This window comes from Monopterus albus, unplaced genomic scaffold (assembly GCF_001952655.1).
Source record: "Monopterus albus unplaced genomic scaffold, M_albus_1.0 scaffold51.1, whole genome shotgun sequence".
NCBI classification, from domain to species: Eukaryota; Metazoa; Chordata; class Actinopteri; order Synbranchiformes; family Synbranchidae; genus Monopterus; species Monopterus albus.
Window position 1 is genome coordinate 4,316,028 of NW_018127931.1, and position 24,636 is coordinate 4,340,663.

The 24,636-nt window shown below is 40.7% G+C and overlaps 1 protein-coding gene across 6 annotated transcripts in view; it reads left to right on the forward strand.

Annotated features, from left to right (window-relative positions):
- The window catches only part of scaf11 (SR-related CTD-associated factor 11), a 28,512-nt gene extending 7,323 nt beyond the window's left edge, over nucleotides 1–21,189 (forward strand). Inside the window, exons 1-15 of one of the 6 annotated variants that reach the window (XM_020601335.1) lie at nucleotides 461–665; nucleotides 5,765–5,814; nucleotides 6,059–6,204; nucleotides 9,952–10,029; nucleotides 10,323–10,402; nucleotides 10,593–10,672; nucleotides 10,788–10,825; nucleotides 10,925–10,989; nucleotides 13,018–13,143; nucleotides 14,979–15,079; nucleotides 15,569–17,773; nucleotides 18,335–18,666; nucleotides 18,791–18,961; nucleotides 19,124–19,243; nucleotides 20,386–21,189. In XM_020601335.1, coding sequence (XP_020456991.1) covers nucleotides 5,796–5,814; nucleotides 6,059–6,204; nucleotides 9,952–10,029; nucleotides 10,323–10,402; nucleotides 10,593–10,672; nucleotides 10,788–10,825; nucleotides 10,925–10,989; nucleotides 13,018–13,143; nucleotides 14,979–15,079; nucleotides 15,569–17,773; nucleotides 18,335–18,666; nucleotides 18,791–18,961; nucleotides 19,124–19,243; nucleotides 20,386–20,481 — 3,657 coding nt within the window. In that variant the 5' untranslated portion in view covers nucleotides 461–665; nucleotides 5,765–5,795 and the 3' untranslated portion in view covers nucleotides 20,482–21,189. Of the gene's footprint in view, nucleotides 1–459; nucleotides 666–854; nucleotides 1,081–5,764; nucleotides 5,815–6,058; nucleotides 6,205–9,951; nucleotides 10,030–10,322; nucleotides 10,403–10,592; nucleotides 10,673–10,787; nucleotides 10,826–10,924; nucleotides 10,990–13,017; nucleotides 13,144–14,978; nucleotides 15,080–15,568; nucleotides 17,774–18,334; nucleotides 18,667–18,790; nucleotides 18,962–19,123; nucleotides 19,244–20,385 lie in introns of those variants that run through there. The other 5 variants (XM_020601331.1, XM_020601334.1, XM_020601332.1 and 2 more) reach the window with 5 other exon arrangements.
- Nucleotides 21,190–24,636: the final 3,447 nt, after the last annotated feature.

A 24,636-nucleotide genomic window follows, 5' to 3' on the forward strand; every position in this document is an offset into this window, starting at 1 on the left:
ATGTCCGCCAGCTCTCTACCTTTCTCTGTCATTGTGCCAACGTTAAGAGTCCCTATTCTCAGACCTATACTCCTGCCTTTCCTCTTCTCTCTCTGTCTACGAATCCTTCTACCTCCTCTATGCAATTATTATGTTGCAGCTTTATTCTGTTAGCACTGCACAGACACTGTGCTGACTAATGCTGTTTTTGTGGACACAACTGACAGCCTCAGCCCAAGATGTTTTCCCCTCAGGTAAAATGAAAGAAATAAGTTAAACTGATTTGCTCACTTCTGTGTACCAATATATATGTATTGTTATACTGTTTTCATGTGGCTGGACAGACCTAGAGTTACAAGCATATCTTGCAGACTTGATGTAGAAGGTGACTTAAAAGGTGGAAGTTTAATACAATTTTGGCTACTGCACTACCTGTTGCCGTCTCTGTGATGTAAAATTCTTAAATCGAATAAATTAACTGTGCTCTGTAATGCTCGTCGGTTCCGGAAGACGGCGCTAGCTGGACAACTTTCATCCAGACCGCGAGACATGTGGCTGAGACTTTCTGTAAGCTACGCTCCGTTTTCAGCCAAAAACAATTCCACGATTCATCGGCATTTCGTAGCAGGAGGGTGGTCGTAGAAAATAATTCACTAGTTGCAAATCAGCTGCTGTTCTTTTTAAAGGTGAGTAACAATACTTGCCGCTAGGTAACTAGGACTAACTGCTAGCAAGCTAAAAGCGACGTACGTAGGTACTGTTGTTCAAAGCAGCTAGCTAGTTAGCTTTAATCTAAACTTACTTGGTGCTAGCTGGCTAACATATGACCTCCAGTGTGAACGTTTTAGCTAAAATTAGACACTGCTTAGTCATGTTTGCTTCCGTGCTAACAACAGCCAGCTAGCACTTAATGTATCAGGGTTTGTTTTGCGCTAGCTAGCATTAGCTTTTTGGCCAACAACAATCGTGTTGTCACCGTGTCGTGTTATCACTGGTTTAAGAAGTTGGTTTTGTCTCCAGTAGCCAGGCCGTGCTGGCATGAAATAGCTGCAAGTACGTACCCGCCAGTCAACTAGTCTTTAATTACACCACGTAGCGTAGGTAAGCTAAGGATTTAATACATTTGTCCAGCACTTCATGGAGTCTTTCATGTTTACAAGTTACGTGAAGTTACACCTAAAAGAGTTGAATGATAGTTGGAGCACAAGCCTAGCGTGTAGCTAATATACTGCATTGACCTGGTTTAAGTATTTAAAAATGAGACCATAGCACATCACCGAGGGTCTGGTCAGTCTGTTGGTTAAGTTAACTTGGACACGTTTTGACATCGTAATAAGAATTGTGGTCAATCCAAGACTGGTTATGGATCAGCTATCGGTTTTAAATCTCAAGCACAGGCTTCCTGTTTACGGTCAGCCAGCTATACAACTGTGTTGGCCTACTGGAGTCAGGTTTGTTCACCGTGATTTTGTAGGTACAGCGAGGTCGACATTAAGATGTTAAAGCCTAAAAAACAAACTGAAAGAGTAATCAGACTTTATCTGATTACAGATCTCCTTAGTAGCTGTCTGTCAGGCTTGCCAAATGAAATGAGTTAACTCTCAGTGAAACAATACTCCACTTTCACTTCAGTTGTTAACCATATATAATACTTTTTACTCTTCTGACATGGTTGTGATCAGCTGCATGTTGTTTACTTTAATTACTTTAATACTTGAGAGGCCTGGAACTTGATTGGAATCCACCTGTGGCAATTTGCATTAATTGACATAGTTTAGAAAGACTTGTGCAAAATGGCTGTTTTATAAGTTTAAAATGTATACACAGGATCGAATTTTATTATCATGAGATCTCGTGGCACAAGATCTCTTCACACCCCTAGCTGTAAGTGGTGTTCATGATCCTTGTTCAGACACCTTTTCAACACTTGTCAAATGACTGTGCAGCTCACAGGCATCCTCATCATACAGTTTATCCAGTCATTCCATGACTGTCTTTCTTTGATGGCTGTAGTCTCTGCTTTTTTCTGCTGTTTGTATTTGGCATTGTAGTAAAATGATATACTGACCTTGTTATCGTTTTATTTCAAGGTGCTAGTAAAGTAAAACAGCAACTGTTTGTTTTTAAAGACAAAACCATAGTCACGTGAAATGAGTTTTTTTTTAAATTTAATGACTATTTGAATCTTAAAAAAAATCACTATTTGAAATAACCTTAGACCTCATAGAACCCTGCCCAAACAAGCACAGGTTTCATTAATAATTTTGATCTTGAAGCTGTAAAGACGTATTCAGACTGACGGCGAAGAAAATTTTCACCTTGCCGCATATGTGTGAATTTGCTTGTTGGGCTGTTTGTGTTAGTTAGGTATACACACCATGAGACATACTGAATATATGTTACTATTTTAAGTCTATTAATATATATTGGAACAAGGCTGCAGACAGTCAGTATTTTGTTAGCATTCAGTACCCTAATAATTGTCAGTTTATCATTCCAAGAAAACTCCTGCAGACATCAGCAAGCCTTCTGAAAAAACTTGTATTCAGTCACGAGAAGCATGAAACTGTTGCGTTGCTGTACAGTGTACACATTGAAAAGCCGATATTAGTTCAGTGTTTAAAGGGCACATGGCATGCTTCTCCTTGTTTTTTGATTTATCTACGGTGTTGCAACGGTGAATTCTCATCTTGGACTTGACCTAAAGCTCAAAAAATTTGGTTTATGTATGTTCTAGTATTTTTATGCAGAAGCAACTGGGTTTATACAAGTCTTGCAAACTCTCGCTCGCGAGACTTTTTTCTAGCAAAATCAAATATTACCTGATAGTTTCTCTCCTTGAATGGGCATAAAATCCAGGCTGTTCTGCGTTCATGTGAGCTTGCCTTACATCCACCAGTGTCTCCACCATATTGGCAAAATGTTACATGGCCTTGTTTGTTATGTGTATTTTCAGTAAAGCTTAAGTTAAAAAAAAAAAAAGGACATCCACTGGTGCCACTGTAAAATGCTTAATGTTTCAACTGCGCCCGGATTTGCGGATATATATAGTATTTTCCCTCCTGCTGCATTGTGACCAGACGATATGGAGAAGAATACAGGGCCTGAGGTTACTGCATGCCCGGGAATGTTCCTGTACAGGGGCTGGCTGTTTTACCTGACCAGGTCTAACCTACAAGCAGTCGGCCTGTGGAGACCCTGGCAGCGGTGACTGATCAGCTCATCAGTGCTGCATTACCCTGAGACACAGTACCTGTTTGTTTTGACTGCTTGAGGCCAGTGTGTCTGCTGCATGTGATGTGTTGCTGGTTAACCAGCGGATTAACGATCCATGATGTTATTGTCGGTGTTACACTACCTGTTGGGATTTATTTCACTATTTTGGGGCTGTATGTGGTCATGTGGGGGAAGACGCAGTGTTGGACTTACCAACCTTGGAGCTTCTTGAAAGGGAGTGATGTTTACAGTACTCAGTGGAACTTAATGATAAGTTTTAAAAATACATGTTACATGTCTGTAAATGAGTTTCTGTAACGTTGGGGAGAATTGTTGTAAAGCTGGAGAAGTTACTATGACTGTATTATGGCACTTAAAATATGGGCTTTCTCAGTTACCTGCTTTGTTTAGAGTGTTACAGATCTCTTTTCATCGGTACATATACTCTTGTTTACTTATCTATGGAGGAGAAATTCATGTTAATGTTTAAAATTACTGTTTGTAGTTTACACACAGATAATATTTTGCATTGGATGTGAATCAAGTGGACACGGAGTTGCTATTTATATATCCACTCACTCTCAACTGGTCGAGGCAGATGGCTGCCCACTAAGAGCCGGGGTCTCTGGGAGGTTTATTCTGTTAAAGGGAGATTTTTCTCCCTAAAGTCACCAAGTGCTTGCTCGGGGGATTTTTTAGGTTTTCTCTATAATAATAGTAAGTTCTCGATCTACTTTGTAAAGTGTCCCGAGGTGAATTTTGTTGTGATTTGGTGCTATGCAAATTGAAATACTAAAAAGTTGAACTGTGATAGCGCACATCTCCCACAGTTCATCCTACTTGCACTAGTTGCACTTGCATTGCACTGCTCTTAAGTTTTGAATTTGTGACCAAGGTGACCAAGAACTGACCACTGTTCAGATCTTCACACAGTTTCAGAAGTCCTCTGCAGCAGATTCTCTATCTTAAAAGGACGACACCTCAGCAGCTCTCCATCAGTCAGGCCTTTATGTGGCTAGACAGAAGCCAGCTTCAGCAAAAGGCAGACGACGGCCTGCATGAGTTTACTAAACAGAGTTTAAAGGACACAGAGAGCAGGAGAGAAAAGATTTTCTGGCCTGATTAGACAAAAGCTGATCTCTTAGAGGATTATGTAACCAGAGCCTGTGGTGACAGTTCATCTTTCAGCACAACACTGACTAAAGATGCATTGATTGCAATTTTCTTGGCCAATTCAGTTTTTTTTGACCTGCAGATTCCAATTTTGGCTGATTCTGAATTTCTTTCTTTCTGAGAACTGTAATCAACAGCATACACAGACATTTTTGAAAATGAAAAAGATAAATTGTAAAACAAATAAAACATTGCTTTAAAGTTTGGCATTTCTTCTCTTTTTTTATTTTGTTACAAACCTCGGTATTTGTACTTCTCCAAATAGGAACAGGTGCAACAGGTAATAGAAACAGAAGAATGTCTGTTACTACTGAGCACACAGTTCTTTGTAGCATGTCTTTACTGTGTTTTAGCACAGATTGGATACACTGCATATACAGGCATGAGCCTTGCTCGAGGTGCATTAGGGTTGATGCATGCTGCACACACTACCCTTTTAGTTTGTGCCACTGTATGCGTGATGTGGACTGTTGAACCTCAGCACAGAATCAGAAATTTCAGAGTGATCGTGCGGTCTAAAGACCAATCACACTGAAAGCTGGCAGTTCACAGACACTTACCATCCAATCTGATGGACATTGAGAGGATCTGCCAGGAAGAATGGGATAAACTGCCCAATTTCTAGTGTGCAAAGCTTCTAGACATGTACCCAAGAAGACTAGAAGCTGTAACTGCTGCCAAAGGGGTTGCTCCAAAGTAGTGAGTTAAGTGAGGGTCTGAATAAGTTTGTAAATGAGATATTTCAGTTTTTGGTTTTAATAAATTCACAAAATTCAAATATGTCACTTTTTTATTGTGGGTTAATGAGTATATAACGATGAGCAAAATGCAGTTGTCCATTTACTAAATAAACATGAGTAGCTTTACATTTTTGGTCATGTCTACATAACTTGTCATTTTTTGTGTAATTTCTCTTTTGAAATTGGCAATAATCAAGTTGTCACTTTACTTTGACACACATCTATATTTGATGCTGGGCCTTTATCTTAAGCATTGGCTAACAATTCTTCTGTATTTGATTTGCCCATTTTGATTATTGTTTTGTTATGTCTTGGAAGACTGAGCTTTGTACTCTTGTTTTTTCATTTGTACTTTTATTTTGTCTCTGACTCGTGGAAGGATGTTTATGTAGTGACACTTTTTTAAATACTCATTTGTGGGAGCCATTAGGAGGGGAGAGACCATCTGAGCAGAGGATGAGATGAATGTAAATCACTAACAGAGACACCTCATTCCAAACATAACCTCATCCTCTGTAAATTGAACCTCTGTTGTGAAACTCTGTGGGAACATTACTGAGCCCTCCTGGAAATGTAAACGTGTCAGTTAGCTGTACTCCTCTCCTTTGTAGCTGCAGCACCCTTCTAATTTTTTTCCCCTCTTCTTCCCTATGCTGTACTGTGAAACAGGACATCCCTGGGCCGTACATGACTGGAGCTGGAAGTGGTGAGACTTTGTGCAGCACATTGTTGATATTAGGATTCATGATATCTAGCATGAGTGTAACACTTGTGGTAGATGTAGACTACAGTATGATCAATGAGGCATATTCCTGATCAGGATGTGTTTTTTTTTATGTGTGTAAATACAGTATATCCATGCATTTCCACAATGAAAATCGGTGCATCTTTTTTAATGTTAACAAAAATATCTGTCATTTTAATATCAATTTTGTGTGTCCTATGTTTAGGTGACCAGGGCCCACCGGATGGGATGGATGCTGAGGAGGCAGAGAGGTGTCCTGTCTGTCTGGGCATCTTGGCTGGAGGCGAGCTCGCCGTGCCTGACAGCTGCTGCCACGTCTTTTGCCTAAGATGCCTCCTCACTTGGGCAGAGGTGATGCTCAGTGCTGCTGCATTAAATTTACAGTTCCATCTACAGTAGCTGTTACATTTACAGGTTGTCAGCATAAGCAAAAAAGTTACCTTTTTGATCTTTATTCTTCTGCCTCTAACAGTCACACAGAATGTCGCTCACAAGCTACCAGTAGCTCTTCCCTGTTTTTGATTCGCTCACCTGAGGGTTCAGAGAATAGTGTGTACAAACCATGGATGCATGGATCCAGTCAAATACAGATTTCCCGCTCTCCTTTGACACCTTATGATTATTCCCAAACATCTGTCAGTCAAAAGAGTTGCAGTATGTTTTCGTAGATTCACCGAATTGTACTCTGGCCTGCAACATGAGCCCAGTTTTTAGCCTATGTTTGTTTACAATGTGGAAAAAAAAATATGCCGAATTTGCTGTTAGCAGATTTTCTTTGGTGTGTACCATTCAGTGTACTGCCAACTATCAATGAAGTATTTTGTTACTGAAGAAATGAGATGATTATCAGGCAGCTTATGCTGCTGTGAGGAGTGTTTGCTTTATATGATTTCTAAGTGGGTTTATGAATGTGTTTTTGCAATGGACATCTGAGATAATGAAAGTGCAAGTCGAAAAGTGAATTTAAATGCGTAATGTATCTGATTTCAGATTTGATTGACTCATGACAGTGATATTTTTTTGACACAAATTGTAGCAGTTGGTCTCTAAGTAGTTTAGATTGTACTGAGCTCAGACTATAATAACCAACTTCTCGTTGTTTCTACAACACCTGAAAGCATGAATCATATAAATGCAAACTAAAAAAAATGAGTTTACCACTCTGTGATGACCGACGTGAGTTTAAGATGTAGCGACCATCACCTGAATTATGTCACATGTCAAAAGTTAACCGATCACAGCCCCCGAATCTCCTGTACAGAGTGAATCCAGCCTGTTGGGGCAGGTCAGTGGAGGAGGAGAATGCTAGTTTACAGTACTTTGTGATGGTGCTGGTAAGTTTGTGTTGTGCAGGATTTGGTGAAATAGAACACATTGTCAGGAGTTGACCATGGTGGTGAAATTATCTGTGGGTGGATTGTACAAACTCCAATTCCAATGAAGTTGGGACATTGTGTAAAACGTAAATAAAAACAGAATACAGTGATTTGCAAATGCTTTTTGACCCATATTTGAATACACCACAAACTCGAGATATTTAATGTTCAAACTGATAAACTTTGTTTTTTTGCAAATATTCACTCATTTTGAATTTGATGCCTGCAACATGTTCCAAAAGAGCTGGGACAGGGGAATTTTTACCACTGTGTTACATCACCTTTCCTTTTAACAACACTTAATAAGCATTTGGGAACTGAGGACACTAATTGTTGAAGCTTTGTAGGTGGAATTCTTTCTCATTCTTGTTTGATGTATGACTTCAGTTGCTCAACAGTCCCAGGGTCTGGGTTGTATTTTGTGCTTCATAATGTGCCACACATTTTCAATGGGAGATGGGTTTGGACTGCAGGCAGGCCAGTGTAGTACCCACACTCTTTTATTACAAAGCCACCCTGTTGTAACACGTGCAGAATGTGGCTTGGCGTTGTCTTGCTGAAATAAGCAGGGACGTCTCTGAAAAAGACGTCGCTTGGATGACAGCATATTTTGCTCCAAAACCTGTATGTACTTTTCAGCATTAATGGTGCCTTCACAGATGTGCAAGTTACCCATGCCATGGGCACTAACACACCCCATATCATCACAGAGGCTGGTTTTTGAACTTTGCACTGATAACAATCTGGATGGTTCTTTTCTTCTTTAGCCTGGAGGACATGACATCCATGATTTCCAAAAACATTTTGAAATGTGGACTCGTCAGACCACAGCACACTTTGCCACTTTGCATCAGTCCATCTCAGATGAGCTCAGGCCCAGAGAAGCCGGTGGCATTTCTGGGTGTTGTTGATGTATGGATTTTGCTTTGCATGGTAGAGTTTTAACTTGTAGATGTTGCGATGAACTGTGTTAACTGACAATGGCTTTCCGAAGTGTTCCTGAGCCCATGTGGTAATATTCTTTACAGAATGATGTCTGTTTTTAATGCAGTGCCGTCTGAGGGATCGAAGGTCACAGGCATTCAGTGTTGGTTTACGGTCTTCCCGCTTACGTGCAGGAAGATTCTCTGAATCTTTTGATGATATTATGGACTTATGGATAATGAAATACCTAAATTCCTTGCATTTGTACATTACGAAATGTTCTCACACTGTTGGACTATTTGCTCACGTAGTTGTTCACAACGTTCCTTGCTTGTGAATGACTGAGCACACTTTGCACTTTTACACCCAATCATGGCGTTCACCTGTAGAATGTTCCAAACAGGTGTTTTTTGCACATTCCTCACGTTTCCCAGTCTTTTGTTGCCCCTGTCCCAGCTCTTTTGGAACACGTTGCAGGCATCAAATTCAAAATGAGTGAATATTTGCAAAAAACAAAGTTTATCAGTTTGAACATTAAATATCTTGTCTTTGTGGTGTATTCAATTAAATATGGATCAAAAAGGATTTGCAAGTGATTGTGTAAAATGTAAATTAAGAACAGAATACAATGTCCCAGCTTCAATAGAATATCTGATTTATGTCAAGGAAAAAACACAACTGGAATGACTTGAACTAAGGTGGGGTTGTGGGCAAAGCTGACATACAATTTGTTAACTAAACTCAACTGAATTGAACCACGCTCACATCCACAAACGGTGCTTAAATCAGTAGATGGACTGAATTGTCTTTTGCCATTTTCTGTGCTCGAATATCTGCAGTGCTCTTGGTTATTTGAAGGAGCCTTTTTTTCTTTGTATGCTTTGACAAGATATTTCACTTATTATACTACTGACATACATAGCTGACTGGCAGGAGGTCAATCCCTATACACTGGTTCAGTGTTATCAACTTTTTTCTATGGAAAGTAGCTGAAGCCTGTTCAAAAAGTTGGAAGATTCTGTTACTGACTACGTTGCATTTTTCATAACGTAAATACTGTATTTACATGCATCTAAAACATAAAAAAGGAGGTTGTATTCTAACCAGCTTTTTCATTAGGTATTATTCGGTCTGTGCAGTTTGCTATTATCACATCTCTGTGCATCTAACTCTATCTGTAATGTCAGAAGCCTTCCATGGAAACACTTGTACAGACTGAGGTGATATGAGGATCCAGAATTGGAATGAGCACATGCTAATAATCTGTGTGTTTTATGTGGAAAAACTTAAATGTAACTTTAATACTTTAGGTTTAACAAAAAGCAAAGTAGTAGTTTACCTGTACAAACAATGGAATGGACACAGCCAGTTCAGGAGAAACAGCCATATGAGAGCGTGTTCAATGAGTAATACTGAGATTTGTCTCAAAAGTTTAAAAAGTAGCCAAACCTAACAAGAACATTGCTAAGTTGGCAACAATGCACTGGTTAGACAAAATGTCAGCTGGTTTGGTTTAGTGACTGCTCTGTGTTTTGATATGTGAATAAATGTAACTGGTATTATAAGACATGAGTAGCTCACAGCCACTTTCATTTAGTCAAAGTAGTTTGCAGAAAAAAAAAACATGTTGGAGACCTGTGATCTGTAGTCATCTCTATCAGTTTATATGGCTACAAACCCATGAACTGTCCAGTTATTTTGATGTTTACATAGCCCAAATCACAAATTTACCTCAAAGGGCCATATGTATCTTATGAGTATGTTAATTATATTTGGTTTGTTTACTCTGAAATTGCAGGTGGCTCCTTCATGCCCAGTGGACAGAAGACCTTTCACCAGTGTTTACAGATGGGACGGGGAGCTCAGCTGTGTGCAGGTCCGTTTGTACCTCTGTAACATAGTTAAGGTTGTCATGGCTGTGTTTGACTTTCAGAGAATGCTTTTTGCTACTGATCATCTCTGTAATCTGACCCAGTAACCTCAAAGAAGCTTTCTTTTAAAAGTTAAGCAGAAATAAGCTGTTCTATAAAGTTGATTTTACCTGCCCTTGTATACTGGTCTGCATGGTTTTTCCTCATATGCCTCTTTAGACAACTATGTTGCATAAAGCCAGTCAAAAATGTTTACATTATTATGTGGTAAAATTACATGTACTTTTGTCATTTTAAGGTTCCTGTGAAGAAGCGAGTGACTCAACATGAAGCTGAGAGTTACTGCTGTAGAAATCCTGAACAAAAACTCTATCTCAAGTAAGTGCATAAGGATAATAAGGTTTGTACTTTAGAAGGATTTTGAAGAGACCATACAATACAAGATACTTTATGAAATCTAATATTCTTAAGTAAAGGAAAAGTGATGCAGTAGTTTAAAGTTATTGTGTTTTTTATTTTCTTGAATTGTTTGACTGAATTTAGCTCAGTTTAGGTGTTTTCTTTTCAGAAGTAAGCCTGCAAGAAGAATGAAACGGCGAAATGCAGAGAGGACAGCAGATGCCAAAACAAAAGGACTTGTGAGGAAATGTATGTTTAAAAACCTTCCCCCAGAAGTATGCATGACCTATTCGCATACTGTCAACATGATGATGTACAGTAATAGTCACCCAGAAGATGTAATAGTCTATAAACTGCTTTTCAGGTAATGATGAAGACCCCTCTTCACTAAACAGAAAAAAGGTGCGTGTCCCATTAATCCATGTGCATGTTTAAGTATTTGCTTTTATATAATGCTCTTCAGTGTTAAATCGCATTAGTGTTTTGATGTGTTTTTACCAGGTGAGAGGAACAGAGTGCTGTACTTGGTCACCACCTCCCTGTGTATTGTTGACTACACAGGACATGTATGTCATGCTTCCATTACAATGAATTATGACAAATATAGTAATACACAGTGTTTTCTGTCAGAAATCTGGATTAAAATGCTTTGGTGTGATTATTATCAATTTAGTGCTGCCTATTAGTTATAAGACAATTGCAGCAAACCTGCAGTGTCTAGCTATAAGACATTTACCAGGGGATTAGCGTTTTTTAAGAAAGCTTCCCTGTTGGACTACAGGGCACATTGCTTCAAATGGTCTGTTTGCAATTTGATATTGATCACATCATTACTTTGAATTTATTTAAAGCGCCCATGGCATGCGTGTTTCCAGCTGTTGAATGTTTAACCTTGTGTACCTCTAGATTAGCTTTGCGCCCATCATAACTCCAAATAGTCGGTATTTTTTTTCAGAACGATAAAACCCTCCTAAAACAGCCTCCTCCTGAAAACAAGCAGATAATTTGTGAATGCGCACAACTTGTGCTACCGGTGTTGCGTCAAATTCTATTTCCCCATCAAGGTGCTTTTCCCTTAACCTGAATCCTAACATTAGCCACAACCACCGAGGTAGGTGCTACATGAAATTGACTTTTGAATGGGGAAACATCTCGATGAGGGGAACCTTTTGAACACAAGACTGGTCAGGTAGCCAGGTAAACACATTGACAAATAACATTAAAGCATTAACATTTTTGACAGTGAAAATTCCTCAAATCCTACTTGACACGTTTGAGCCAGAATATGAAAGTGGACAGCATGACAAACCACAACAGAATTAATTAAAGTGAATTTCTCCCCCATAGATAGGTAAACAACGGTCTGTGTACCGATGAAAAGAGATTAGTAACACTAAACAAAGTGTGTAATTGAGAAACCCCATATTTATTTAGCCTTACAATAATTCGCTCTACAGCAATGCATTAACAGGCATACAACTTTTTCTTCTTTATTTTAATCACAACTTACCGTCAAGTCCCACCTAGTATTGCAAACAACGTTCCTTTTTAAGTAGTTCCAGGGTTGCTGCATCTTCGCCCACAAATCTCCCACATTACAGTTGACTACATACATTCCCAAAGTAGTCAAATTTAATTCCAACAGGTAGTGTTGCACCAACAGTAACATCATGGATTATTAAACTGCTCATTACCCAGCAACACATCACATGCGGCAGACACACTGGCTTCAATCAGCCAAATCACAAACAGCTACTGTGCTCTGGGGGAACTGAGCATTGATGAGCTGAGCATTCACTGCTGCGGGGGGCTTCACATGCCAGCTGCTTGTGGGTTAGATCCAGTCAGGTAAAACAGTGAGTCCCTGTACATGAACATTCCTGGACATGCAGTAACCTCAGGCCGTGTTTTTCTCAACATTCTTTGTTCACAGTGCAGGCAGCAGGAGCTAAAATATATCCACTAAACCACGCACAGTCTCAAAATTCCGCTTTTACAATGGCACCCGTAGATGTCAGGCAAGCTCACATGAATGTGCAAATGCCTGGAGATTATTACCATTCAAGGAAACCCTTTAAATGATCACTTTATTTTATTAGAAAAGAAGTCTTGCAAGCAAGAGTTTAAGAGACGTGTATAAACTGAGTTGCTTCTGTATAGAAGTACTAGAATATATGAACGCCTCATTTTTTTGAGCCTTAGGTCATGTCTAAGATGATAATTCACCAATGTAGCATTGATAAGTCAGAAAACAAGGGAAAGCATGCCATGGGCTCTTGGAACTATGATGTAAGATTTTACATTGTTGGAGAAAAAAAGTCTCACGAGCGAGAGTTTGTGACACTTCTATAAACCGAGCTGCTTCTGCATAGAAGTACTAGATCATATGTACACCTTTTTTTTTTTTAGCTTTAGGTCACGTTTAAGATGATAGTTCACTGTTGTAACATTGTAGAAAAGAATGACATGGGCACTTTCATTTTTTCATGATTCAGCCCTCTAGCGACTGTATCAGCATGATCTTGTAACATTTGTGCACAATAAACATTTAGGAATTACTTTATTAATACCTCTTTGTTTTCATTGTCCTATAGGACAGAGTTTGTTTGGGTGACAGAGGACCTACTGTATGACAATGGGTTCATACAATGCAAACCCCAGGTACAAAGCTGTCCATGGCTTTCTCCTGCTGTTCCTATCCCTGTTAATGGCACCTCAAGGTAATGAAATCTCAAGTGATTACTAATGTCTTTGTTTGTCCAAATTAATTGTATCTTTCATTAGACCCTCACTGCCTCCTAAATTCCATTGTCTTACAAACTGAGTTCAAAATTCATGGTTTATGTTAAAGGTTTGTAGTCAAATAGCTCAGTCTGAGATAATGCAGATGATAACTGGAGAGGCTTACGGCAGCTGTTCATATTTTAAGTCACAGGAGCTGTAATGCTTTGGTTCAGTCCAAAGCAGCATACTGTACTGAGTCTCATTCCAATACAAGAGCTCTTTCATTGCAATAAAACAATCAATACTAATAAACAAAATATTACATATGAATAATAATGGATAAGTACATCCACTAAGATGGTCAGAGCCCAACGAGACACGCACTTTTCCAAATTTCCACATTTACAAATCTCCACTTTGGGGCTATAAATAAACATGTAGCTTTGGTTTTGCAAGATTTAAAATGCATTTAAAATGTAGCCAACTTTAGGGCATTAATAATTTATTATTAATAAAAAAAAACCTCACCTGTTTATGTATTGATGGTCCAGTGAAGTGGCAACTGAATAGAGGGGATCACCTTCATTGCTGCTCACATCTGAGGTCCAACTGTCAGTTGTGCAGCTCGTGGTTTTAACATCTTCTAACTGCGCCTCTAACTGTGACGACACTCGGTTGTATAGCTTGAGTTTAGCAGTCTCTCAAATGTATTTTTTTGTATGGCAGATTATACCTGGGCTTTAGGTGCTCCAACAGACTGCTAAATCCATCATTTTCCACTACAGACAGTCGTTGGTCGTTGAGCGTAATGAAGTTGAGCAACTTCTTTGTAATCCCTTTCACCTTTGGGTTGTCTACTGGAGGTTTATCACATTTCTGGAAAGCATCAACAAGAGTCTACTGCTTGGTGGTGTCTTCTTGTTGGCATAAACTCCTGGTACTCTTTTACATGAAACCTCTGCAGGAGCTTGATTAAATGTCGGTTCACATTGGGGGACTGGGTATAAGTACACTTGACCCCAAAGTTTGGTCCATTTTGATCAGTGTGAACACAAGTGTACTGGACTTGGGCACAGTGCCCGAATCCAGTACACAAAAACTCTGTGGAGGTATTCATCAGCATTTACATGCAGTTGGAGCAGAAACAAATTTCACCCAATTGATGACGTGAGTGGTTGCTGCTGCTACTTGGCAGATTGCAAACCAACTACGTACATACTGCCACCTACTATATCGGAGTGTGAATATATGAAATTGTTCTGGGGCACGGATCAGTGTTACTAATTTGAAAGCAGACCTGCAGGGGGAGGGGGGAGCAATCATGCTCGAGCGCAGTATGAATCAATCGTGTCTAATGTGAAAACACCCTAAATTTTTTATATTGTACAACGCAACTATACTTCCACATCTCAGCATGCTGGCTTTATAGACATTAAAAGTAGCTGGCTTGCCTTTTGGCATTTCCAGACCAAAATGTCTCCAAACAAATGACATTTTAGTCATACCAACAGCTAATGCTATTTTCCCACTCGGTTACAAACTGAAGTTGCTGCGGGTTTATGGTAAGATGTAGAATGGAATCTGGGCTGGTGATGTGTCTCATGTTAGGTTATAGTGGGTTCATGGTCCAGCGCAAACCACTGACTGGAATATGGATCATTAAGCGGATCGGCCCTGTCCGCCCGATAACTGATGAGTGAATGATGTCTATATTAGACCCGATACCGATTACAGGATTGGATCGGGACCATCTGTAATTACTAATTCAGTCTAATTACTAATTCAGGACATAAAATATAACTGTACCCTTACCATTTTGTTGGTTTTACAGGCAGCATTTTAGTCCAACTAGTTGGAACCACACCCTGTTTCCATTTGGCCTCTGTTCATCTTCCTTTACCTCCAGCACACCATTTCACTCTGGGGATTTTGGTGAGTTAAGTTAGACAATTGTTGTGGATATTCTTTTCAGTTAATTGTGTTAAATCAATTACTCTGATAGGTGAGAAGCTGGAAAAAGTGGGAAATTGGGTTAATAGTATATTTACAGCTTGCTAGGGTAAAAAAAAGCAGCAATGTTTGCACTATGAATAGCAACTTTTTTTTAGGCCAGTGCTTTTTGGCTTGTGGTCAGGGTCATCATGGAGGACCTACACATCCTTTTGTGTTTATATTATCTTTATATAGATAAAAAGTTAACAATTCCCAGATTGAATTATTTCATAAAGATCCGAGTGTTACACAGCGGAGATGTTGACCAGTGTTTGTTGTTATACCTGTTGAAACTCCTTTAAGCCAGGCCCAGATCAGCACCTAATACAAATCAGTTTCTTACAAAGCATATGTTAAAATTTTGGAAGAATTTAATGATTGCATATATAATTACAGTTGGGGTTTTACTCAAAGTTTTCACTTCCCTAGTGTTTCAGGGTGTTGTCTGTGCCATCACATGTCCCAAAGGAGGAGAAAAGCGAGGTGGCCGAGCCTCAACCTCCAAAGCCCCCACCAAAGAGACAATGTCTCTACCATCCAGGCAATCTGGGTGCAACAGTAAAATCCAGGAAGAGACTTGCATATCTGATCCCTCATTGCCAACTCAGTCCAGTTCATCAGACTGTGACTCTTCCAACAACCAATCCACCAAGCCAAGCAAGACTTCTCAGGTGCCAGCCAAGAGGAAGGGAAAACAGGCAAAAAATCAAAAGGCCAGCGCCAAACGGAAAGCAACAAGAAAAAAATGCTCTCCTAAAGTTGTCAGCAGCTCAGCAGCAAGTGAGGAGGAGGAAAAAGTTGAAGGTCATGAGGAGGAAGAAGACAAAACTAAACAGGAGCATGATAAAAACAACTCAGAGCAGCAGCAGTCTGATGCTGAAGGGAACCTCAGTGCAGACCAGGACAGTTTTAACTCTGCTGATGAGCAAGGAGGTGCAGAATCTCTGAGTAACAATGTGCAACAGGACAGTGATGAGACTCAGGAACAATATAATGAACAAGAAGAGAAACTAGATGATGGAGATGGTGACCTGTCTTGTCCCTCAGGCTTGGCTCTCAACAGCCCTGGTTCATGTTCTGAGCGTGCCCAGAGCAAGAAAGAGGCTCAATATCCAGGCCGTTTTGCTTCCTCTGGAGACGAGGATTCTGAGAAAAGGGATTCACCATCACCCCCTAATTTTCAGAATGCTCTGCTGGAGGACCCAGTGTCTCCACATTGTGATGAGGAGACTGAGCAGGACGATACAAAGGAAATTTGTGCAGAGTCACAAGAAGTGAACAGTGAGGAATCTTCAGTGGAAATGAAGGCAGAATCAAGTGAGAGCCTGACACAACCTGGTTCTCACTCTGCTGGAGAGTCGGAAGAAAATGTAGCAGACCCAGAAACAAAATCCTCTGAGGTCACTGATACAAAAATGCTTGGATCATTTGACAGTTTTGGGGAAGGAACTGAGGATGATAGTCCATCCAAAGATGCTAGTTCATCTAAAGATAACACTGACACTGTCCCCATGGACTGCAGTTTGCCCATGAGTGAGCATGGTAACAATCAAATTTTGGAGCTACCAAAGGATAGTGTTAACCCAGCTGCCACAGAACGTCATGCTTCTGAAAACCAAGTCACCAAGAGCTGCAAGGGCCAACAGGAGAGAGAAAAAAGCCAAGAGAGGAAGAACGGCAGGCAGCGACGCTCTCGCTTCCACTCCCCAACCTCCACCTGGTCACCTAAGAGGGACTCCAAGCAAGATTCATCCAGGCACTCGCACTCACAATCTAGAGAACGTGATGGCAGCCCGCCCTCAAGTTGCTCTTCTCGCAGCAGAGAAAGGGACAGGCACCGGGATGGTGACAGAGAGTATTCTAGGAAGGGCCGTAGCCGAGAGAGGAGGAGACGGCAATCCAGGAGTCGCTCTAGGTCCAGGTCGCGCTCTCGGTCTAGGTCTCGAACCAGGACAAAGTCCTACAGACGAGGGCCCAGTCCTGGGCGGCCTGGTTCCAGAGAGCAATCTCCCCAGAGGAAGGAGCATAAGGGTGGGTGGAGGTCTGGGCAGGGTAGCGGATTTGGTGGTGAGGGATGGAGGTATTATAGAGGCACTAGTCGCTTTGAGAATGGTGTGCCTACAGAAAGTTCCCCTGATTGCCAAGGGTGGTCGGATAATCCTGACTGGGTTACAGAAAAGACTCGTGGTGAAGATGAGGGCAGGAACCAGGATTTCAATGGCAGCTCACGCTGGGAAGAGCACCGCAACAGTGGTGGGAACCGGAGAGAACCACAGGGACGGGGGGCCCGTGGCGGGTTTGAACATGGCCGGGGTACGGGGCGGGGCAGGGGCAACTGTAGCTTCTACATCCAGCAGGAGGACTCAACGGACGACCGCTGGCAGCCCAGAAACAACTTCTCAGGTACAGGCAACAATTCAGGGAATGACGCATATAGCCGCTTCAGTGTCCGGAAGAAAGATGCAGAGCCAGGGGACTCTATGCTTGACCGGTCGGGATGGTCATCAGCATCCAGCTGGGCTGTCAGGAGGACACTCCCTGCAGATGTGCAGGATTATTACTTGAAAAGGGAGAGGGGAGGACCTGGAGGCTGGACCCGACTAGAGGAGGAGCAGCAGCCAGCAGCAGCAGTAGGTCAGTCTTTTTTGGTCTTTTTTTAAACAGTGAAAACCAGGCCTCTTTGTTTAGCTATCACCGCTGTGAAAATACTGCTGTTTCTGCTTGAGAGAAGGGAGATGTTAAAAAAGCATGCAATGAATCAGCCAAATTCACCTCTAAAGTGCATGCAGTAGTCATGGTGTTTGGGATTAATGTTCTCTTTGATGCTGGGAGAGGGGGATAATTTTAGTGCTGTAGCTTAACTGTGAACAGGTACAAAACAAACCACAAATTACCTCTAGGCATCTGCATATCATTAGAATTTAGAGGAAACTGTGATTTTCTTTGAAGTTGATAATTTATTCCTTAGAAATTCTTTTTTAACTTGCACTGCTTCTATTTTTGATAAGACTACTTGTGTGATTCTGTATGTGTTGTGTAAACACCTTTTGTGAAGTATCTCATGCATATTTTCATCATTTATGATTAAATTTAATATAGCCATACCTATATAGATACTACTTTAAATCAATTTGACAGTTTGAACCTTCATACAAATTCTCCTGACATGTTTAAATCTTGTTCTTTCTTCTCCAGATCCCCCTAAAAGTGAACCTCCTCCACAGGTTGTCCCAGGTAACGCTCCGGTGCCTGTGATGAACATGATTCCCCCTCATCCTCCTCAGCTGAATGTTCTTCCCCTGCACTACCCCATGCAGGGCCCGAGGGGAACCCTGCCGGTCAGCTTACACCCTGCAGTCCCATACACCATGCCTCCTCAGGTTCCCGTGCACCTCCACCCTGCTGTGCCACTGCTTCAGGTGCCTGCTGTCGATGCTCAGAGCCTTCCACCGCCCCCTCCTCCGCCTCCACCCATGCAGCAAGGCAGCCAGACTGTAGCAGCTCAGCCTGATGGCCACATGACTCAGGTATGGTGAACTGGGACATAGACATGACTACTGCCAAGATCTGTTTTATCAATTAGAAGTAGTTACAAGTGGTCTTCACAAGCAGGCATCCCACAAAACTTACTCATCCTCTGCTTTGGCCTAGATGGTGAGTAACATGGTGGGTTTTGGAAAACCGGCCCTGCTTCCCACACCTACCAAAGGTGGTGTTGCCACAGTGACCCAGGGCCAGCCAGCACCCAGTCAGGTGCTCCCATCCTCTACAACTCAGCCTGGCCATAACAAGGCTCAAGCTGACAGCTCCAAAAAGGAAAAGGTATCTTGCCACCTGTTTACTTTTTAATCCATCAAAACGTTCAAAGTGCTCTGTTTCTCAGGTTGGTTTGTTTGTTTTTTTGATTGCAGTTTCCTTATTCTTGTTGGACCGTAAAGTTGCTTGAGTTTGAATTTAAGCAGTCTAATTTCCTCTTCCTTCTAGAAACAGCAGATCCAAGAGAAAGCTATAAATGAAGTAAAGACAGCCATCAAACCCTATTACCAAAAGAAGGAAATCTCCAAGGAGGAGTACAAGGAGATTGTTCGCAAAGCAGTAGAAAAGGTAAACACACCATTTCACTTTTGGAGCACTGGGCCCCTGGTTTTAGACAATGACAGCTTCTTATTTTGAGCCAATGACTATCAAGTGAGTAGTTGATGGTTGGTTTTATCAGCTATAGCTAGCTTTCTGTTTAAGATAACAGTAGACCCCTGAGTTAGTTGAGAACACAGTTTTCAGCTGACTTGTTCATAGCTACAATGTTCATAGCTACAAACTGATTACAGTTCAGTGACATTTTTGAAGGGAAAAAAACAAGGTCCACACTCCACCTGGGCGAAGTCTCAGACACATCTGCACTTGATGCAGGGCTGTGCTGATCCAAATTGGTTTTGGTTGCTTTTACTTGAAATGTGGTTGTTTTAACTGAGCTAACTAGCTATGAAAAGCAGTGTGTCGCCCAGTCTACTTTGTGGTGTGTTTATTTTCTAAAGGATGCGAGCAGTTTGCTTTTCATGATAATGTAATTGGCAGCATATGATAATGCCTGTTGTTTATTTTTTGCCAAGTCCGCCACACAAGTTGGTTCTCCAGAAAAAAGAGCAGTCTTATCATATAAGCTCCCTAGATCAGCACATCTCTATCCTGATAACTGCTTCTATTAATATCACTTCTGTCAATATGTGCTGCCTGTCATTCAAGAAAAGCTACTTGTCTAAGCACAGACAAGTACCTAAAATCTATACACAGGCCAAAAGGCGAAATGATTAAGGCTTTCTTATGTTGATTATTTTTTTGATCAGTTATATAGCTTAAGAGAAAATGGCTAAAGCTATGTGAGCCAGGAAAACATTTGATCCAAGTCAGCAACATTGTTCTTCTGTTCTAGCATAGAGCTGATTGTACAGTTACGTATGTAATAAAGTATAAGGAAAATGTTTGCCTAAACTGAAATTTTGTAGTGTCTACAGTTTCTAGTGTAGATAGTAAGCTACTCAGTGGGATGTGTTAATTACAACAGCTTATTTAGAGCACATCTTAAACTAATTCCTTAGACTTCTGCTCCTTTGGATTTGGAAAAGGAATGGGTCATATTTGAGCCTGCAAAAAATATAATATCTATTTTCCCCAGCTCATCCTTCATATTTGTAGTATTTCTGACAAAAGGGTGAAATGCACCAACTTTAGCTGTGTTTTTTGCTCAGGTGTGTCACAGCAAGAGCGGTGAGGTGGACTCCAGTAAGGTGGCAAACCTGGTGAAGGCCTATGTGGACAAATACAAGCACGCCCGGAAGAAATGAGTCTCTTACCTGCTGCTGTGTGGTGACACCCTCATAGACCCATTCAGCTGCTCAAGTGCAATTTCCTCTAGCTGGAATCTGGCCTTCCAGCTGAACGATGATGGAGAGCCAACAGTTTTCTTTTTTGATATCTCCACCTTTTATTGAATGATATTTTTTTCCTATAGATTTTCATATTTTGTTAGAAAAAGAATGACCCAATCAGAATTGTAATGCAAGAGCCCTTTATTTTGCATAGATTGTGTAACTTGGGGACTACTGTGAGGAAGCATGTAGGGGTGGTTGATACTAAAGACACAACACTCAGTGAACGACATCAGCTCATGTAGTGGTGAGCCTCTCCCAGGGTGCCAGCTTGTACAATGAATTTTTCCTCCATGGCATTCTGACTGCAAAGCATATTAATTAAATATTATATGTTCTTTTAAAAAAATTTCAGATGAACACCTAGTTTAAAAATGATTTATTGCCTTTATTAATTTTTGTGGCCCAACAATGGGCTGCAATCTTGGGTGACTGTAACCAGGGCCCTGATTGGTGGGTTTGGCTGGCCAATCAGCATGTGTAATGTAAGGCACGGGTGCCCAGGAGGGCAAATCAGGTGAAATTGATCCTGTGTTCTGCCGAATGGATACTAAATGTTAAAGTGTGAACATGAACTGCAAAGTGTGTCCAGAGAGTTGTGAAAATAAATTAGCTGCTTCCTGATGTGATGTGTGTTTGTCAGAGGCCTCGTATGGACAAAGGAACAATGGAGTGGTTTTCTTTGTATTCTGAGGGTATGTTTTAATTTTGTCTCCTTTTTTGAGCTGTGGCATTCTTTCAAAGATAATCTTTGAAATAATGGCTGGTATTGTGATGTGTGCAGGTTTCTGTATGGGGTTTGTCTCTTTGCCTGTTATGCTCAATAGCTGTCATTTACAATAACCAAGGAAAGAATTACCAGATTTCAAGTGAAAAGCTTCAATAAACTGGATGTACAATAGATTGGAGCAGTGTTACATTACATTATATCAGTGGCAAAAAGTATTTACATGAACATGTAGATGACTACTACTGCTAATTAGATCAAATACATCTTAAAGAAACATTATTCAAGGATGCATTTACAGCTTAGCCAAAGACTTGACTGTTAGACAGTGAGAAATAAGGTCCATGTACACCCACACTTGCCTCTTCAGTCTATCTGGGTTCTGGGGCCTCTGCTCAGGAGGGTATTGCACAAAAGTAGAATTAAGAAATCTAAGATACCGAGGCTTGACAGTCTATTAAGTGCATCCTGGCTTAATGCATTTCACGAGGGTTAAACCAGGCTGAGGAGTTCCAGCTAGGTCAAGCCGTGTCTAACTAATTCAGATGAATGCGCGTTCACGGCTTTCTTCAACAAACCCTGAGGTCGATCGCAGATTCACTGATGCTGACATAGAAGCTGTGTTCCACGTGACTATCCCGGCAGGCCACCTGTTTAGTAGTGTCAAAGTGAAAGAATGTACGCCCAATCGACACAAACGACACCATGCTGGTTGGGTTTTGGAGCACACCCGTTGAAGACACGTGTGGCATATTTCAGACCCACAGAGCATGCCCACAACAGTGGACCGACTGAATGCATTAAGTTGCTTGAAGTACACATTTTCTAACCACTGTTCCTAACGTAAACCACGTTACTCAGGAAATATACTATGAAGATTAAGTACAACCACTAATCCACAACCTAAATGTTTAAAGAGCCCATGGTATGCTTTTTTTAATAGTTTTTCGACTTATCTACAATGTTACAGTGGTGAATTATCATCTTAGACATGAGCTAATGCTCAAAATTTTATGTATGTTCTAGTATTTCTATGCAGAAATGACTCGGTTTATACACATCTTGCAAACTCTCGCTCTCTAGACTTTTTCTCTAACAAAGTATTATGTGATAGTTTAAGTAGTTCCTTGACTGGGCATAATCTCAATGCCGTTGTGCGTTCATGTGAGTTTGCCTGACATCCACCGGTGCCCCCACCATATTGGCAAAATGTTATATTGCCTTGGTTGTTTACTTATATTTTCAATAAAGCTTTTTTTATATATAAAGACATTAACTGGTGTCACTGTAAAACCTGAATTTTTTGACTGCACCTGATTTTGTGGATATATTTACCTCCTGCTGCGCCACACACATACTGTGTGTGTGTGTGTGTATGTATATATACAGTATTGTTCAAAATAATAGCAGTACAATGTGACTAACCAGAATAATCCAGGTTTTTAGTATATTTTTTATTGCTACATGGCAAACAAGTTACCAGTAGGTGCAGTAGATTCTCAGAAAGCAAACAAGACCCAGCATTCATGATATGCACGCTCTTAAGGCTGTGAAATTGGGCAATTAGTTGAAAGGGGTGTGTTCAAAAAAATAGCAGTGGCATTCAATCAGTGAGGTCATCAATTTTGTGAAATAACAGGTGTGAATCAGGTGGCCCCTATTTAAGGATGAAGCCAGCACTTGTTGAACATGCATTTGAAAGCCTGAGGAAAATGCGTCGTTCAAGACATTGTTCAGAAGAACAGCGTACTTTGATTAAAAAGTTGATTGGAGAGGGGAAAACCTATAAAGAGGTGCAAAAAATTATAGGCTGTTCAGCTAAAATGATCTCCAATGCCTGAAAATGGAGAGCAAAACCAGAGAGACGTGGAAGAAAACGGAAAACAACCATCAAAAGGGATCGAAGAATAACCAGAATGGCAAAGGCCCAGCCAATGATCAGCTCCAGGATGATCAAAGACAGTCTGGAGTTACCTGTAAGTACTGTGACAGTTAGAAGACGTCTGTGTGAAGCTAATCTATTTTCAAGAATCCCCCGCAAAGTCCCTCTGTTAAAAAAAAGGCACGTGCAGAAGAGGTTACAATTTGCCAAAGAACACATCAACTGGCCTAAAGAGAAATGGAGGAACATTTTGTGGACTGATGAGAGTAAAATTGTTCTTTTTGGGTCCAAGGGCCACAGACAGTTTGTGAGACGACCCCCAAACTCTGAATTCAAGCCACAGTACACAGTGAAGACAGTGAAGCATGGTGGTGCAAGCATCATGATATGGGCATGTTTCTCCTACTATGGTGTTGGGCCTATTTATCGCATACCAGGGATCATGGATCAGTTTGCATATGTCAAAATACTTGAAGAGGTCATGTTGCCTTATGCTGAAGAGGACATGCCCTTGAAATGGTTGTTTCAACAAGACAATGACCCCAAACACACTAGTAAACGAGCAAAGTCTTGGTTCCAAACCAACAAAATTAATGTTATGGAGTGGCCAGCCCAATCCCCGGACCTTAATCCAATCGAGAACTTGTGGGGTGATATCAAAAATGCTGTTTCTGAAGCAAAACCAAGAAATGTAAATGAATTGTGGAATGTTGTTAAAGAATCATGGAGTGGAATAACAGCTGAAAGGTGCCACAAGTTGGTTGACTCCATGCCACACAGATGTGAAGCAGTTATAAAAAACTGTGGTCATACAACTAAATATTAGTTTAGTGATTCACAGGATTGCTAAATCCTAGAAACAAAAACGTTTGTACAACATAGTTTTGTGTTTGTACAGTCAACGGCAGACACTGCTATTTTTTTGAACACACCCCTTTCAACTAATTGCCCAATTGCACAGCCTTAAGAGCGTGCATATCATGAATGCTGGGTCTTGTTTGCTTTCTGAGAATCTACTGCACCTACTGGTAACTTGTTTGCCATGTAGCAATAAAAAATATACTAAAAACCTGGATTATTCTGCTTAGTCACATTGTACTGCTATTATTTTAAACAATACTGTAAATAAGCACCAGTTCTAAGTGTCTTTGTGTCCTTGATTTATACAACATACTGCACTATATACAATATGTGTGTGTATGACAAGCATCTAGACAACTTCATAGGACAATTAAGACAGTAACTACATAAACATGCATAGTGAAATGCACCACAGAGGAAAATTAAGTTGAAGTAAATGGAGCTGGACTTGATGGAACCTATTGCACTTGGTTGTGTACACTCACATAGTTTTTTTTTGCTTTTGACACTTTGACTTTGAAGATAATGCATTGAGATTCTGATGGCTACATCTGATAATAAATAAAACACTGAAATATAGACAACTGTACCCTTCACCCCC